Below are 18,664 nucleotides of genomic sequence, written 5' to 3' on the forward strand. Positions count from 1 at the left end.
CAAGGTGTTTGGGCAAATGTTTCCCCGGGGGTCCAGACACCATTTAAAGAGAGTGTGGTGAATCTTTTTGTGCTTGGGTTTCTGGGTTTTTATAATATTGGGTTTGGTGTAACATTAAAGTGTGAAATATTTATTAATATGTAAATGTGAAGATGTATTTATGTATTTATTTATTCTTATTGATATATTGTATACTGTGGTGGAAGGTTGGGATTTAAGAATTTACCTGAGAGTGGAATAATGGTTAAGTCTGTGACAGCTGAACATATTTAAGGCTGCCAGTTGTCATTAGAGGATGGATTTTTTGTGCTGTGAAGAAGCTCGACAAGTTAATTGTTGTAAGGAGAGCCATAGAGCAAATAAATACTTTGTTCCACTACACTTGCCTTGGTCTGTCTCACTGTGTTTCCAGCCGCTAAGGGCTGCCCTGTTACACACACATATACAAATACTCGGCGCTCATCCAACCTGGATACAGACACAAATGGACACTGTACATGTACTGTACAGCACGGCCCCTCCTGAGAACCCTCAATGTCTACATGCATTTAAAACTGAGAGGTGGGCACCGGCGCCAGAGGTGAGGTTGAATACAAAGACTGTCCTCTGGACACCGTATAACATGCCCGATCCCAAGGCCCTATATGTATGTGTTATGAGAGTGTGAGTAATGTGGATGTCTAGGTTGTGGAATAAAATCAGTCTGCTGATAAAACAGTGAGCACAGTGAGAAGATCTTCACTGAGCTGATCCATCTCATCTCATAAAATTGAGGCACAGGTGACCAGGAGGGGACAGAGGGGGAACGACCTTTTATTGCTTTTTTCTACAACAATTTCTTAGTTCAGCTGCAGTATTTGATATCCTGTAATGACTAAAATGATAATTTAAACTAATTTACATAAAAAGATTGTCTTTTAAATGTTACGTTTATTTAACAACTTTAAAGGCTGAGCAGTGCTATTTTTAAATGAAAAACTCACAGGCTCACATGTTCCAGGATTGAATTAGTGTCTGATAACCCTCCCTCTTCCTGCTCTCTAACTCAGCACCTCCTCTCTGTCCACATGTTCCCTTGTTCCCTCCCCTTCTGATCTGCAGTTTGAAGATGGGTGCAACCAACATGTGGTGACGTATAAGAGCTGACAGATCCCATTCGCTACAGAAACCTATGTTGTTTAGATCAGAGCAGTTTCAGTTCTGAGGAAGTGAAACTCACACAGTCACTGACACTGTTGGGTGAAATGGCACAGAAAAGTGTTCAGCTGGACCGAGAAACCTTCTCTTGTTCGATCTGTTTGGATCTACTGAAGAATCCGGTGACTATTCCCTGTGGACACAGCTACTGCATGAACTGTATTGAAAGCTTCTGGGATGAAGAGGAAAAGAAGAAAATCTACAGCTGCCCTCAGTGCAGACAGACTTTCACACCGAGGCCTGTCCTGGTGAAAAACAGCATGTTAGCAGTTTTAGTGGAGGAGCTGAAGAAGACTGGACTCCAAGCTGCTCCTGCTGATCACTGCTATGCTGGACCTGAAGATGTGGCCTGTGATGTCTGCACTGGAAGAAAAATCAAAGCCTTCAAGTCCTGTTTATTCTGTCTGGCATCTTACTGTGAGAAACACCTTCAGACTCATTATGATTCACCTACATTCAAGAAACACAAGCTGGTGGAGCCCTCCAAGAAGCTCCAGGAGAACATCTGCTCTCGTCATGATGAGGTGATGAAGATGTTCTGCCGTACTGATCAGCAGAGTATCTGTTATCTCTGCTCTGTGGATGAACATAAAGGCCACGACACAGTCTCAGCTGCAGCAGAAAGGACTGAGAGGCAGAGAGAGCTGGAGGTGAGTCGACAAAACATCCAGCAGAGAATCCAGGACAGAGAGAAAGATGTGAAGCTGCTTCAACAGGAGGTGGAGGCCATCAAGCAGTCTGCTGATCAAACAGTGGAGCACAGTGAGAAGATCTTCACTGAGCTGATCCATCTCATCCAGAAAAGAAGCTCTGATGTGAAGCAGCAGATCAGATCCCAGCAGGAAACTGAAGTGAGTCGAGTCAAAGAGCTTCAGGAGAAGCTGGAGCAGGAGATCACTGAGCTGAAGAGGAAAGATGCTGAGCTGAAGCAGCTCTCACACACAGAGGATCACATCCAGTTTCTACACAACTACCCCTCACTGTCAGCACTCAGTGAGTCTACAGACTCATCCAGCATCAATATCCGTCCTCTGAGCTACTTTGAGGATGTGACAGCAGCTGTGTCAGAGGTCAGAGATAAACTACAGAACATTCTGAGAGAGGAACGGACAAACATCTCACTGACAGTCACTGAAGTGGATGTTTTACTGTCACAACCAGAGCCAAAGACCAGAGCTGGATTCTTAAAATATTCATGTGAAATCACACTGGATCCAAACACAGCAAACACATGGCTGTTATTATCAGAGGAGAACAGAAAAGCAACATTAATGAAACAACAAAGGTCTTATTCTGATCATCCAGACAGATTCACTTGGTGGTATCAGGTCCTGAGTAGAGAGAGTCTGACTGGACGTTGTTACTGGGAGGTGGAGTGGAGAGGGAGAGAAGTTTGTGTAGCAGTCGCATACAAGAATATCAGCAGAAAAGGATGGCGTGAATCTGAATTTGGACATAATGACAAATCTTGGTCATTAGATTGTAACAACAACAGTTTTACATTTCGGTACAACAACATTGAAACTCCTGTCTCAGGTCCTCGTTCCTCCAGAGTAGGAGTGTACCTGGATCACAGAGCAGGTATTTTGTCCTTCTACAGCGTCTCTGAAACCATGACTCTCCTCCACAGAGTCCAGACCACATTCACTCAGCCGCTCTATGCTGGACTGATGTTTTACTATGGTTATGGAGACACTGCTGAGTTGATTAAAGTGAAATAGACTGAAGTCTTTCATATTGTTGTAAGTTTAAATCTGTATTTTAGTTCCCTTTTAGTTTCTCTCCATCATTATTGTGGTATTTATGTGCTGCACATAAATCAGATGTCAGTCAGACATTATGGGCAGTACCTCGACATCTTCAACATGTTGTCTTGATGTTTTTACGTTTTATAGGTGGAGCTCTTTCCTGTGTCTGTTCAGCCATGGAGACTATCAATGCTTATGGATATTTTTATTTGAAAAATTTCTCCACATGACAACATAAACTTCTCTATCTTCTAAATGTTTACTGAATATTTTTCTTAGGTATTTGTATGTTGTTGTTTCTCTTCACTGATCTTAACAGAGAAGTCTACAGACCTTCCTTTATCACACAGATTTTATTCTCATTTGTACATTTATAAAGAAAACAATTAATTACAGAGCAATAAGAAATTTTAAGAAAGTGCACTATATCATAATTTATAGTAAAGTGTATTAAAGCATCGTTAGTTAGTCACTTATTTAGTTTGGAGCTGTATCATCTGACACTGTAGAAACATTTCCTCCAGCTTCAGCACAGAATGTTAAAAACAGAACTATTAATGAGAACAAACAGTAGGAACACAGTATCAGCAAACATCATGGCTTAAAATGGAGAGTAAAAATCTAAAAAGAAATAAACAAATTAGTAAAAAGGATTTCCTGTTGACATGTTATTGGTCCTATCTTGTCTGCAGCACCTCCAGGATGCTTCTTATATGTTTCTGGTTATTTTTGCACCAATTTTAGTTTTTGTCAGTAGGAAGTTCAAGTTCAACTCAGTGTGTTTGTTTGTTTTTTTCAAACTGATGCCTGACCTTGAACACCAAACATCTGTCAATAAAGCAATGATATAAAATGCTTATATTAGTACTGAAAAACTGCATATCCACTTTACAAATATAAATAATGATATAAATCCACAGCTGAACTGGAGGAGCAGCTGATCTAGTTCACTCATGTGTTTCTGGACTAAGAGTTGGAGCAAATACCTTATGATTCAGTGATGTTTGTTTTTGTTAAATATTTTGTAGATCCAAGAGTGAGTTTGACTCATGATGATGATGTTCCGAATTAAACAAAGTTGGTCACAAATTCTTCAAAGCTGTTTATTAAGAATATATTCACTTGGACTCATGAGACAGGCTTGTGATCCAAGGGAGCCATCAACTGGACAATTACTGACATGACAACAAAAAAGCTAAGTACAGAGGGGGGAACAGAGGTGAAAATACTTGCTTTAAAGGATTGTAATGTTTCCTTTTAAAATAAGTCTCTAAGGTCAGACAAAGGGACAGAAACTCATAGCTTTCTACCAGCCCAATGACAAAACTATAAGTTGTTTTTTAACATCGACTTTTTCATCTATTTGGCAGTCACAGTGAAAAGTATAAACATTGGCACGCTTTGTCTTGTGATTCTGCTGTTCGTAAAAAATGACCATGCGCAAAGTACCAGACTTTAAGGCTTTGACTTGATGCCAATGGCCTGAGGAGGACAGTATTACCCTTGGACATGTGTAGTCTGCCGTCTACTCAATAGAAGAAGAAGAAGCGCGGAAATGGCACAACTGTCTTCAGTTTCTGGGAGAGTTTAACAATGAGAGACTGATGATGCAGAAGAAATCTCCGTGGTTAAAAACATTAAAAACAGTCGTCCAGGATGATGAGATCCGCCACTGGCTCAGACTGCTGTATATCAGCCGGAGACCCGAGATGAAGTCACGCAGCAGGTATGTAAAACTGTGATGTTCTCAATGAACTAACACAGGAACGATCTGAGCTCAGTCTGTAAGCTAACAGGCTAAAATCAGAGAGCAGCTAATCAAACAAGTGCGTCCGTTTTTTTTAAAGGTAAACTTTTAACAATAGACTTTCATGAGACACATCAAAACCAAACAGGGAGGGAAAGCTTCGGTTTTCTGCACTGTGCCACAGTTCGCTGTCTGCTTCGGTTCACGACGCCTCACTCCGGGGCTACAGACAGTTCTCTGCCGCCTGTGGTGCTCCTCACCTCCGTCTGCACCCACAGACTTCCCGAGGTGGAGGCAGGCCGGCAGGGACTTTGAGAGATGGGCTTTACTTTCAAAAATACCCCTTAATCAGGGTCTAACCCTACAAGACCATCGTGCCTCCCCCACCATCCTCACCTCATGTTAAAATGTATATTTTTCAACTGAATTATATTTGGGTTCAAGAAAATGATGAAGTTTTTAAAATAACTTTGTAATGTTCTAATAAACAGTCTTAACTCGAACTAAATCAGCTCAAATCTCACAGATGTCAGTGTTATTCACAAAGCATGGAAACATAGTTGTTAGTTTTGAATGCAGCCACAGCAGGCAAACTATGGCTGCATGCTCCAAAGAACAGGAGCACAGTAACTGAACACACTCTTAGCACACTTACATCTGATTTTGGGAACAGTTAACAGATCTGAACCTGATGACCTGAGAGGTTTAACTGGGTCAAAGGTCGAGAGCCAATTGAGAACTGTCCAGTTAAACCAACTAAATGATGAAACCTTTGATTTAAAATGTCATGATCAACAGTATCAAAGGCAGCAATGAGATCAAATAGAACTAAGACTGAAACTCTGAGTCCCTAATAATCTTCAGATCACTGATGACTTTAGTTGGGTTGATTCTGTGCAATGACTGGCTGTGAAACCTGACTGGTACTTATCTGCTATGGCACTGTGAGATTTTCAGTTTAATCTACAACAATGACAAACATTTACTTGCAGCGTGAAGCTGGCAGCAGCTACCTGAATGATTTGTACTCTGAACTTTCCTAATAAGAGTATCAGAGCTCGAGAGTAACTTACACTTTCATTGTTCACGTTTGTACAGTTTAAATTTCACTCACATATGAGGACATGCTCAGAGTGGACTATATTTGCTCAGATGTGTTTTCCTGTCATCACATTATTAACCTTTTTCCTCAGTGACCCTTTGTTCCTCAAGATCTCCCCCTAACATGAAGTGTGAGGAAGAGGAGGGCCTGTATGACCAGCAGGTCTCCAGCCAGGAGAGGAACTCCAGTCTGGACCAGGAGGGCCCAGATCCTCCACAGATCAAAGAGGAAGAGGAGGAACTCTGCATCAGCGATGACGTAGAAAAGATTGTACTCAAACAGGAGGATGAAGGCCTCATCTGGACTGAAGAAGAGCAGCTCAGACAGCTGGATAACATCTGGAAACCTGAAATGAACTTACACAGCAGGGGTATGTAAAACCGTAATGGTCTTACCTAAAAATTAATATGACTTTAATTCATTCAATAAAGATATTTTGGAAACACATCAGAGTTCTTCAAGGCCAGTGTTTAAATAAACTCAGCTGATTGTTAGTCGAGGTTTTCTGAGAGCTTCGCTGCTTTTTATCCCCATATTTTAATCCTACTTTTAAATTTCCCCTTCTGTCTGATGTTTGTCTTATCATTTACATAAACATCTTTCCAACAGTAATTGGTGGACAAACTGTGATTGGTGCATAGAAATTTACTAACGTGTTAGAAGTGAGTGCATGAAATCTTATTTTAACAGTTTCCAGGTCTGGGTAAATGATATGATGATATTTCTGATGATATTTTGATTAAACTCTGTTGTAGAGTTGGAAATGGACAGCTGTAGACACCACTGCCGAGTAGTCATTCTTGTTATACTTCTATATTTATCTAAGACAAGTAATTTTGTCCATTTGTCACCTCAGCTTTCCCACAACAGCATGAATGTGAGGAGGAACTGGTTTTTGGGGACCAGGAGAGAAACTTCAGCCTCGACCAGGAGGATCCGGAGCTTCCACAGATAAAAGAGGAAGAGGAGGAACCTTGCACCAGTCAGGACGTAGATCAGCTTGTAGTGAAGCAGGAGACTGAAGGCATTATTATCTTCATGGTGGCTCCTACTTATGAGGAAAGTGAGCCAGAGCTGGACAGTGAACATCTCCTTTCTTCCAGCTCTCCTGAACCAGAGAGCAGAGATCAGCAAGACAACTTTCCTGTGTCAGAGAGTCAGCGTAAAACTGACACAAGTAAAAAGTTTGTGAAATGTGAGATTTGTGGAAAAACCTTTGAGTACAGATCCAAACTAACGAGACATATGAGGGTTCACACAGGTGAGAAGCCACATTCTTGCAGCACCTGCGGAAAAAGATTCAGCCTGATGATAAACTTGAAAACTCACATGAGAATCCACACAGGTGAAAAGCTTCATTCAGAGGATACAGTTACAAAGACACATGAGGATTCACACTAGTTAAAAGTGGGAGAACTGTCAGATGAAGCAGTCCACTGAGAATCCAGATCAGAGCAGATCAGATGACCTCCTTCATTAAAAAACTCTGTATTGTTTATTGTATGTAGGGGTGGGAGATATAGCCTCAAAATAATATTTCAAGAAACTTACATTTAAAAAAAATAATGTACATTTTATCAGCTCGGCAGGCAGCAGCATTTATATGTGTAAGTAAATGATGGATTTTCCATCTTTCTCTTCCAGTGAGCTGCTGTCACTGATGACAGCTTAGCTAATTCAAAGTGTGAAAATGTGGCCACCTCAAGGTGCTTGATATTGTAAGGTAAAGACCCAACAATAATACAATGAAAACAGAGAAAACCCAAACAGTCATATGACCCCCTATTAGCAAGCGTTTTGGCGACAGTGGGAAGGAAAAACTCCTTTTTAACAGGAAGAAACCTCCAGCAGAACCAGGCTCAGGGAGGGACCCCCATCTGCAACAAGGAAAGTTTTAAGTCTAATCTTAAAAGCTGAAGGCTCTGCCTCCCATTCTACCTTTAAATACTCTATGAACAACATTATAGTGCAATGTTAGTGACACGGCATACATGAAATATGAGCACATAAGTATCCTCAGGGGTGTTTTTCCTGGAAGTTTTAAGAAAAGTGTATTACAAGTGCTTACACTCTAGCTTAATATCCAAAATAACCTTGTAATGCGGAGCCTGCACAATTCTGTCATATAAGCAGAGGTGGAAAGTAACGAATTACATTTACTTGCGTTACTGTAATTGAGTAGTTTTTTTGTGTATTTGTACTTTTTAAAGTCATTTTTCAAGTCTGTAATTTTACTTTTACTTAAGTATATTTTTTAAAAAGTATTGTAGTTCGCTACGTTTTCAATCACACCCGTTACTGAGTAAATTAAAAAAACCATTGCGCTTCGGAAATACTGCAGGGAATGATGGGTAGTAGAACAAATTGGCGCTAAGGTCACGTTAAAGATGGAGTCTGACATCGGTGTTATGGATCCAGTGAAAAAAGAAGCCCCGTCGAATTCTGCTGACCCTGAACTCGAAGAAACGGATGTGAACCCCTGGCCGTATTTAAGGGACCATTTCGGCTTCAAGTGCAAGAAAGGCAACAGCTTTATTATGCAGTGTAAGCTGTGTTTGCCCAGAGAGACCGAGTTAGCAGCTTTTAAAAATTCCACATCAAACCTGCGCAAGCATGTGGAGGTAAGTTAAATACAACTCGTACCGTTATGGTAGCAAAAAGGCTGTGTTCAAATTAATCACATTAAGTTAAGACATCTGTGAAGAACACAGATAACGTTGGTTGGTACTAGCAACTTGCTGTAATCGGGCACGTTGTTGTCCACGCAACTTACATTTTTTTTACTGGGTTGGTAAATTGCCAAAAGAAAATGTGTTTACCTACGTTTTTCCTGTTTGTTAATAATAAGAATTTATTTTAAAAAATAGTTAAATTAAAGACAGAAGCGGCTACTTTCTTACTTAACCCACATATGTTCACACTGCAGGCAAAAGAATAACAGAGCGCTCACTTACCTTAGATTAGTCAAAGACAGCTGACTTCTGTTACTTGTTAATTAGCACTTGCAACCTCCCGTTAACTAGCCTGTTACTGTCCAATAAAAAAAACCCCACGAGGTATATTGGTATAATTTACCAGCGGTAGCTATGTAATGCATTGATGTCTTATTAGGGACATCAAAAAACTTTCTCTCAAACTTAACACTGGCCTGCCTGCCTCAGCTGCCTTCGAGCGTCTCTTTAGCTGTGCTGGACTACTGTTCACTGCAAAGTGAGCAAGGATGAACTCTACTAACTCTGAAAATCAACTGCTCCTCAAAATTAACAGGAAGTTCAGAGAGTAACACTCTAGGATGGATACAAAGGAACTTTAATCTAGAGGTACAGTAGGGCAGGGCCAAGTTTAAAAAATTAAAAAACATTTTTAAAGCAGCTGCCGTTCAGTTCAGTACTTGTTCTCTTATTTGACAGTTTAGAACACATTCTCATGTGAAAGAATGATATGGTTTTGTATTGAAAACACTGTGATACCTGACGGTTTGGTTTGGTTGATTGGTTTGGTGACCATTATCCATTTTCATGTATAGACTTGCAGTTTAACTGCCACTGCACTTTAATTTGTAAAGTTTTTCTTTTCACTAAAAAAGAACTACTTTGAGATTTATATCCCACTGTCCTTTTTTGCACTACTCAGAAGCGGCTGTCCTCCTGCTGACAGAAAAGTAACTATGTAACTTTTACTCTGAGTACATTTTAAATGAGCTACTTTTTACTTTTACTTGAGTACATTTTTAGACAGGTAATTTTACTTGTACTTGAGTAAAATTTCAGCAAAGTAATAGTACTTTTACTTGAGTAAAATATTTTAGTACTCTTTCCACCTCTGCATATAAGGAAAAGAAATTCTACCTGGTTTGTTTCATCTTGGGTCGAGCTTTTTAACCTCCTGCTTTTCCACCGTGTAGCACATCAGTAATTTCCATCCACTGACTGCTCTTGCTGTTATATGAAATGTAACTCGCGAGTGCTCCAGTGATGCATGGTTGAATCATTTGTTTACCTTTGGGTCGCACATCACTGCTGCTAGTATCTCCTGCTCACGTGCCTTCACAGCCCGGTTGTACTCAAGTGTGTTTTTGCTTAAAGTGTTGTAACAGGTTTGCTTTTTTCACTTTCAGTGGGAAAAGTTTTCTTGCATATTTTGCGAACATTCAGCTACCAAACTGTGACTGGAGCCCGACATATGGCTCTGGCTGTGAGACATGACTGGGGTTGACTCATTGGGGTGAATGCAAACACATGATGTTCCTTGTTAAGGTTCAAAATATTGGGGATGGAGACAAGAGAAAAACCACAATAACAACACTGGTCCGGCCGGGTTGAGTCAAACGATGATTTTAATGATCACACGCGTGGGAGATGCACACTGATGCAGACAGCCTCAAAATCTCAAAATGGTGGAGCATTGCTCAAACTTTTATAGCCTCTGGTGCCTCCACCTTATCATACAAAGCCTAAACATTCACATGCTTTCTCTCACACAGCACCTAAGCTACGACCTTGGCTCCCTGTTTATCTGCTCCTGCTGAAATGGGGCAGAAAACTCCAGCACACTCTGTTCTCTTCTACTCAGACAAATTAGATTTCTTATAACTCAGCAGTATAATGCATCATAAAACAATATCATTCATTCACAACAAGTCAGCAGTTTAATGTAATGCAAATCAGTTTAACTAATGCAATAGTTATCAGCTTCTTCTAATTCAGGAGAATAATGCAAACTAAAACTACATAATAATTCACAATCTTTAATTAGGGGTATAACATGGCATAAAATAATATTATAATCTAACAATTCCCCCTGATGAGGTCATTAGAATAATGACCTCACAAACACCCTGTAGCCCAGTGTGGCCGGGTTCATCTCTTCTCACTCCTGAGGTCCTTTGTCCCCCTGACGGGCAAACCATATGTAAGATGACCTCTGTGTTTGCGCAAGTCAGGTGCAAGACAAACTATTACTACAAGGATAGCAGGTCCAGATGACACTCCCCTGTTCTCCCACAGCTTTATTTGGTGTTCCCTTATACCATTCAGACGTAGACTAGAACCTCTGTCCGAAGAGCTCTTAACCTTTATTTTATTGCTGCAGCTACCAGTGTCGTCCAGTTGCGTGATCCTCTGTTCTTCTTACTTCAACCTCAGGGGTTAGACAACCCTTCAGTCGTGACACAGATCAGGGGATTATTCTGCCCCTATTTCAAACAACGATCTGTGTATCCTCGGGTCCTGTGTCTCCCGTGTATCCTCCAGAAAAGAACAGGAAGGCGTCCCCCTTTTGCCCAAGAGCCTCTCGAACCTCGTTGGTCTGGTGTTTCCGGATTTCCGTCAACCCCTTCATGGTTATTGCTGTATTTATGGGATTCATCCTTTTGAAGTGACTAGCTGGAGCCCAAACGCCATGACCCTTGGACCCAGTTGGTGTCTCTGCAGTCACTGTATCTGTCTCTGCTGCGAAGAACCCTCGTATCTCTGTGGCCTCGTCTGGTGTCTGTTCCTTTCTCTGTAAGAGACAGAAAACCAAAACACCTCTCTTCCTAACCCTAATAATCTAATGTTGTTATCTACTGACCTTCTAGTGATTCAAAATTGGTCTAAAACATTCAGAATGTCCCAGGGACTTATTCTAATCATATCTTATGTGTGTGTAAGCGTGTTTGCATTTAGCCCTCCGCACTCAAGGCATTTCTTACACTTTATCAGTCCGGACAGTCACGCCGAACGAAGCTTCTGACCTTCAAAAGGCCAAGTGCCAACTCGTTATAAGCACATTTGCAAGGTGTGTCTGAAAATTATTGAAACCCCTCTTTTTAACAAAAGACAAAGAAATTAACAAATCTTCTAAACGCTATTCAGTTCATTTCAATGAGTAATGATTAAACATGAAAGTGATAGTTTATGCTTTTTCACTGATTCTCTAAAAGGTCCGTCTTCTCGGACCGCTATTAGCTTAAGCTTTACCATTCCTAAATTATTAAAGACACAAATGAAGTTATAAATTGTTCAAATAATCCTTGTTTGATGTTAAAGCTCAACCTTCCCCCCCTTTTTTGACACATTCCAATGTGTCAAATCAACGGAGCTAGAACATTCAAAAAAAAAAAAGTTAGGCAGCTACAAAGTTTCCCAGACTCTTAAGGTGATCCGCGTGTAACGTTCTGACTCAGGTATTTAATATTTTAATAAATGTCGTTTAATTAACTGCCACTATTTAAACTAACCTTAAAGACATAATTGAAGAAAAGATCACAAAGAATAACATGATATCAATGTTATGTAAGCGCGTGTGGCCTTCTATGCTCGAAGCCTTTCCCCTCAATAGATCAGTCAGACATTCAGGCTGACTGTAGCTTTTAACCCTTATTAACTTGAGCACAACTCTACAATGAGCAACAAGTTGCAATATGTATGAAAATGATCATGGTTACACCTGCAATGAAAAATTATATCATTATCCTAACACCTGTAAATAGAAGATTCATCAGAGGTTATAACAATCACAGGAACACAGATGTTAGTATAAGGTCAAAAGCTTCAATAAATGATCATCGATGCAATGCTTGTTGCATGATTCTCATACAATAATAATGCTGAGATTAAAATAACAGTAAAACACCCCCTTTTGTCCCGTTTCACTTGACACCTAAACGTTTATAAATGCCTCTCTAATTCTTGATTTTATTTCCCCCTTTTCTCCCCTTACTGACCACAGCAGGGGGATCTTAGTTTTGAATCAGCCATGAATCCAGCTCACCTGATTCATCAGTGAGCTCCACCATCACTGGCGTCTGACAGGGTGGCGCTGCATACTCTTCCTTTAATGTCACTATTTTCAACCTGTTAATGAGAGTGTTTAAACCTGAAGTCGACTACGTCCACAACAAGTCAATACAGCTGTAAATGTGGCCAATTATCAATCTATTACCAATCAATAACAACAGATAACTTCTATTTTATGCATGCTTTTAATCAACCACTCACCCAGAGGATCTCCAATCCCAGGAAATGCCTTCTCCTCCTTTAATGAGTCTGTCCTCCTTCCATGCCCTGGTAACTGGTCCATCCAGAGCCATATGATCTCAAATATACATACGACAAGCCAAACCACACCTTGGTCACACCAACCCCTTTCCACCCCCAAGATGTCCAATGCCATCCTAGTATGGACTGTCAAATGTGGCTTTAACGCTGACTGTTCTGACAATCCATTTTATAACGTTCCTGGTCAGATTTGCCAATCTCTGCACCAGGGTTTTAAACGTTTCGCCATTTTCATTAGGTTTTATTTTTTATTTAGTTTCGACTCCAGATTTTCAATTTTTTGCCAGTTGTAATTAGTTTTTACCAATTCTTTGCTAGTTTAGTCTAGTTTTTATTTTCTGAAAATCCTTAGTTTCAATTTAGTTTTATTTGTGTTTTGCAAAAGTTAAGTGTAACAAAATCTCAGTTCCATCATATCAATCATGCTCTTCTGCTTATCCTTGGGTGTTGAGACTAATAGCTATTAATTCTTGCCGCACCGAGTGTTCCTAATTTTGGTTGAAGTGAATTGATAACCTTTTGAAGGCGATTGTTTCACACCTTTATTTAGATGTCCCAGTCCTGTTGTCTCGGGATCCATCACGCTGCCTTATCTGGGGTTAGCTGTTTTCTGGGGATGCGGGTTGAGTGGGTGAGCTCTTCAAAGAGGGGGAGTGTGCTCCCCCTGATGAGGTCTTCTAGGTAAGCTAGGTTAACCTTCTTGTGTGAGCTTTTCAAGTGCACTTTAAGGTTAGTGGGATTTATTTTTTTTTTTTTTTATAAATGTCCCTCAAGACCCCCTGATGACCCAGTAATTCATTTTTTGCGCACTGTAGTACACATTTAGTTTTTTGCTTGTAGCTCGCATACTCTACTTGCCACTCCTCTAAGTCCTGATGTTTCTTAGAGAGGACAACAGTACCTTTAAAATTATGTCACATGTGTGGGGGTGTGGCCTTGCCAATTGTTTTTCCCACCTTTTCAAAATGGCTGGCGTGCCCACAAGCACATTTTATGGAAGAGAGAAAGGTAAGCTTGATATTTACATTTAAAATGTTTTGTTAAACTCAGATTCTTATTTTATTCAAAAAATAAACATCTAGTAAATAATTTCAGGGGTCTTTAAGAATTAGGCTCATTTACTTTCACAGGGAACATGACTACTTTATTAATGTGTGCTCTACACATTGGGACTTTATATTTATATTTATTTCACTTTTTCCTAATACCCAACTTTTGACCAAGGCAGAGAGAATTCTTAACACAATTATTAAGGGAGATTCAAACATAGATTTTTCAAAATATGAGAGGGTCAGGACCCACTAAAAGCCACACAAAGATTATCGAGATGCAGTGGCAGATGTAATAGAGAAAGACACAGGGCCACCTGAAATCTGTCATCCTATCTGGTGCAAAACCAACATGTAGTAGAATCTGGAATTTTGATTTTGAGTTAAAAATAAAATATGGGTAAAATGCAGAAATCTTTTCCAGTAAAGTAAAAAATAAGAGTCGCAATTATAGTTGAATCCATAACACCTAATTGTTTCTACAAGATCACGTCGTTGCTGAGAGTTATCAGTGATCTCAATGTGTGAAAAGAACTCACAGTATCTGGGGTTTAAGCTCCTCTTGGCTGAGAAACCTGGGACAAACATGTGAACAAGACCTGAATAATACCAGTAATGAAGACTTCTCTCCAAAGATCAATAAAAGGAAGCCCCAATCTGATGAGAGTCTAGCAAAATATGGTTCACTCCACTTGCCTGAAATGGTTAGCAGTCCAAGGCATTTCAGTTGTAGAATGATTGGGTACAACAATGAAACAGATGTGAGATGAGGGAAGTGCCAAATGTTCCTTTGTGTCTCCAAATAAAATCAGTACTTCCTCAGATATCCTAAATAAATTGACTTTTGTGAAATAGAAAGTTCAGTGCCATCACTTATTCCTAAACCAATAGTTTACAGCTAGTGAAGTGTCAGTGACTTCTGGGTTGGTCCCTGATCTTCATCTTATGAGATTGTTATTTTAATAACACTTGATTCATTTAAAAGAAAAAAGAAAAAAAAGAAAAAACGAAAATATTTTCTCCCTGTTTTTTCTTATTCTCTGGGTCTCAGGAGGACATTACGTCCCTCTCCACTACAAGACTCTTGTTATGTCTACAAAACAGTCATATTAAAATCATCCTCAATTCTATTCTGGCGCTGTCTCCCGACTTTTCCTGACCTGATTCTGCGCGTGGACGGAGCAGCAACACAGACGACTCGACTAACGTACTACCTTAATTTCACTACAGCAGGGCACGCACACATCAATGCAACCAAACACATTTTGCTATAAATCCAGTTAATTTTAGTTAGTTTTGTGAACATTCAGTACAGTTTTAGTTAGTATTCCTTTTTGTTTTGATTTTATTACCGTTAACGCAAATTTTTTCCACTTCTACTTTTCGTTATTTCATTTGTTGTCTTTAATAATAATAATCTCCTCTGCACCCTTGAATAAACACCATTAACATGATCAACCTTTTGCTGCTTGTTTTTTCACCATCTTATTGAATCAAATACTTCATGCTTATGTGGTTTACGACATTATATTTATCTAAATCTCCACTTTGTGTCTAAATGTTTGAAGAATTTTTGAGGGTCAAATTTTGAGAATTTGACCATAGTGAAAGTTATGGCATTATCACCCCCTTTGGGGATTACCTGTTTCCAGTTTTGATGATATTCCTCCCCGTTCTTTATTTTTTTTTTTGCAAGTACCCCTCTTCGGTGGCGAGAAACCGTTGGTGTGATCAAGCGGGTGCTGTAAAAACAAAAGCTCAGGACAGAACAGTCACCAGTCATGTACTTCATTCAAAATTAACAAATATCAAGCTTCATATTGATCCTCTGAGTATAATGGTACATTTTAATTTGCACTTCTCAAAACTAAAAACAATATTTTCTTTATTTTACTCTTGTTCTTGTGCAGCACCACCCCTCAGCACATGCCCCTGTTATTTTATCTTACTTTTAAAATGTTGACTACTTCAAGAAAGCGCCCAAAAGACGGGGACCAGTGTTTATCATTACATATCTCCATTTTGAGTGTGGCTGTCTATCATTCCCCTCTTATTCATAGACCTCGGTGGAGGGTTTTTTGTTTGTTTTTTCTTTATTTCTCTAAAATTAATTCACTCTCTACATTGACCCACTATGGTTAATAATAACATGCTCAGTCATGAGTGGGATCAAACCTTTTCTTCACTTTAGCATTTAATATTCCCAACAATATAATGTAATACCTTAATTAAAACACAGCTACTAAAACACAATTTCCTTAATGCAAACATCAGTAGCTCAAAATTAGCAACCAAAGGGTTCAGTCTGCAGTTCACACTGCTGTGAAGCTACAGCTCTTTAGTCTCTGTCATTCTTCTGTTCTTGCAGACAAAACAAAGCAAAACAAAACATCCACCCTTCTTTTACAGGCTGGGTGAATTGTCTGTGGACATTTAATAATCCTAAAGTCGGCACCGTTTTTGTCTCAGTACCAAGTCAGTTAAAACTTTTAGTCGTCAGTCCGTCACAGTCCAGTCACATGCATACATCCACACACATTCATACCAGATATTGCTGATAATGGAGTCTCACGCGCAACCTATTCGAGGCTCCATCACCAGCAAGATGACGTCATCATTTTAAAGGAAACAGCTCCTTGTTTGTTTTTCCTTCTTTGGACTGGATTGACTCGCTGCAATCCTTTTAGGCTTCAGGATCAGTGTCCCATATAAGTGAATTTTCTCCCAAGCTCATTATAATCATGGAGAAAAATACTTCGCGACTGTTTTCAATAAGAATATTTTATAACACTTTAAAATTCACTCTCTCAGGCCTGGATTAAGGAGCCGATTTGTTAAATCAGGAGCTCACAAAATACCAAAATATCACCACCGGTGGATCACACCTCTCAGATGTTCTTATCTCAGTGCACTGTAACGAAAGCAAACACAGACGTAACCAATTAAACACTCATATAATAACAGATACTGGGGCCCATTACAAACATGCCCAAGCATAAAACCATCCTTTTCTCTCTCAGAGAAAGAAAACAATCCAAACCTCACTGATAGAATCAACCTAGTATCAAACAAAACCCAAAGATCAACCAAAACTCCTTTTTGCACCAACAAAACATGTTGGATTTACTTGACTCAATAGTGGACACTAGTTACACACCAACTCTTTACTTTGGCAAAAACGTAAACAACTAAGTTGAATCAACACAACCTTTTCATAATCTCTTCGAAATAAAACTCACACCATTCATTCATCATTTTCGCTCTGTACCACTGCTCCTTGTTAGACTGTGTGAAGCACAGTAAACAATTCAGTGGAGGCTTTGAGCCATAAACAGACATCACGCACAGACATTGTTTTCATTATCAAAGTGCTTCAGACCATGTCCTCTAAATCTACACAAATGCCCTCTGCGTGGCATGAAATACATTTAAGCAATAAATAATCAATCAGTTCTTGCTGTTGTAACCAACTCCGTATTTGGATGTTTGTGTGCAGCATTTGTTAGTAAAGCATTCTTCATTGCATCAGCGTGTGTGTGGATCACTTCTCAGTTCATTGAATCAACATTTTAATTTGTGTGTGTGTGTGTGTCATTTCTCCCTCAATCAACGAGTGCATATGTTCATATGTATGTTTCTTTTCACTCTGAGTCGGTGCATGTAGATGTGTGTGTTTGTGTGGGTGTTTGTGTTCATCACTTTCCTGTTGTAGTGTTCTGGGTAAACCACGGCCTGAAGCGTGCCCTGGGTCCTGCCCTCCTCCTTTTCAGTCTGTTTGCATCCATTGGTGCTGCTGCTCAGAGTTCTGTCCATACTGGTTCTGGCCCCAATTGAGGCAGTCCTTTTCTCCAGTGTCCAGCATCTTCTCCTTATTTCGCTCCTCCTTAACTTGACCCTTTTGCTTCGGTCTTCCTTCAGGGTTTTGATACGCAGCTCAATTGTCTGGATGTCCGTTTGTTGCTTGCAGAAGTGCGACTGCTGTCCGTTTATTTGCAGGTGGAACGGCTGACATCCAGAAGGTGTATAGGAGAGTCTGCAGCTTCCACCTCCCCAGTGGAAGACCTCAATCTTTGTTCTGTTAGTTTAACACAGGCCTCAAGGCTCTCTGGGATCCCTGCTTGCACTCTCAAGCCCACGGCTCAGGTCGTAGTCGTGGTCCCATTCCAGGGGAATGGAGTCCATGGTTGTTTGGGTGTCTCGGCCCGAGCGTTCAGTCCGGAGCTGGGCAGCCCAGGACGCTGAACGATCGGAGGACGGCAGAGGCGACAGGAAGCCATCCCCCTAACGTTTGCTCCATAGCAGACCGGACAAATCACACTGCTCATCTAGCTCCAGGATGCTCCGGCCTGATTTCAAGTCCGGTGTCTTGGACTCCAAGCCTGATGGGTTCGATTTTCAGCTAGCTCCTCCTGGGCCATGCTCAGTTTCTGCTCTGATGCCTCGAGGTCTTATTGAGGGCAGAAACCTCAGAGTCTTTTCCGTAGAAATCAGATTAAAGTCCATTGATGTTTTCCTTGCTTTGCTCCACGGCCTTTTGCGGCTCTGCTGTTCGGCTCTTCTCAGAGGTCAGCTCCTGGCCGAGCCCCGACACCTGTGCCTTCAGCTTATTTTCTCCTGGTGTTTTGTCCATTCTGAGGTGCCTCCTGACCTCAGTTACTCCTCCTGTCTCTGGCACGCCCTTTTTGCTGCCCGATGGTCATTGTTGGTCCGTCACTGTCCTGCACAGTTTTAATGCAGAGTGGTTAAGGTCAGCATGGTTTTGCTCGGCCTCACTTTTCATC

At 40.4% G+C, this 18,664-nt stretch overlaps 2 protein-coding genes across 9 annotated transcripts; both read left to right on the forward strand.

The window, feature by feature from the left end:
* Window positions 1-443: 443 nt before the first annotated feature.
* On the forward strand, window positions 444-2,941 carry LOC146647524 (tripartite motif-containing protein 16-like). Of its 8 annotated transcripts, none has more exons than XM_085389554.1 (2): window positions 444-1,916; window positions 2,091-2,941. In XM_085389554.1, the coding sequence occupies exons 1-2, from the start codon at window positions 1,245-1,247 to the stop codon at window positions 2,916-2,918; spliced, it is 1,500 nt and encodes a 499-aa protein (XP_085245680.1). In that variant the 5' UTR covers window positions 444-1,244; the 3' UTR covers window positions 2,919-2,941. The 8 variants fall into 8 exon arrangements, with proteins under 8 accessions (XP_085245680.1, XP_085245681.1, XP_085245675.1 ...); XM_085389555.1 differs by having other exon boundaries at window positions 444-1,791; window positions 2,326-2,941; XM_085389549.1 differs by having other exon boundaries at window positions 444-1,755; window positions 1,819-2,941.
* Window positions 2,942-5,902: 2,961 nt separating this feature from the next.
* Window positions 5,903-7,195, forward strand: LOC146647525 (uncharacterized). The gene is made up of 2 exons (XM_085389619.1): window positions 5,903-6,164; window positions 6,651-7,195. Exons 1-2 carry the CDS (start codon window positions 5,918-5,920, stop codon window positions 7,193-7,195), a joined length of 792 nt encoding a protein of 263 aa, XP_085245745.1. The 5' UTR covers window positions 5,903-5,917.
* The last annotated feature ends 11,469 nt before the right edge of the window (window positions 7,196-18,664 follow it).

Source organism: Rhamphochromis longiceps, linkage group LG18 (assembly GCF_057381845.1).
Source record: "Rhamphochromis longiceps isolate RC_006_pf linkage group LG18, R_longiceps_female_GT1.1, whole genome shotgun sequence".
Lineage (NCBI taxonomy): Eukaryota > Metazoa > Chordata > Actinopteri > Cichliformes > Cichlidae > Rhamphochromis > Rhamphochromis longiceps.

Coding starts and splice junctions, on each gene's coding strand:
- LOC146647524 (XM_085389548.1), top strand. CDS start 1,245: ATGGCACAGAAAAGTGTTCAGCTGGACCGAGAAACCTTCTCTTGTTCG.
- LOC146647525 (XM_085389619.1), top strand. CDS start 5,918: ATGAAGTGTGAGGAAGAGGAGGGCCTGTATGACCAGCAGGTCTCCAGC. Junction 6,165..6,650: donor AATGAACTTACACAGCAGGG/GTATGTAAAACC, acceptor TTGTCACCTCAG/CTTTCCCACAACAGCATGAA.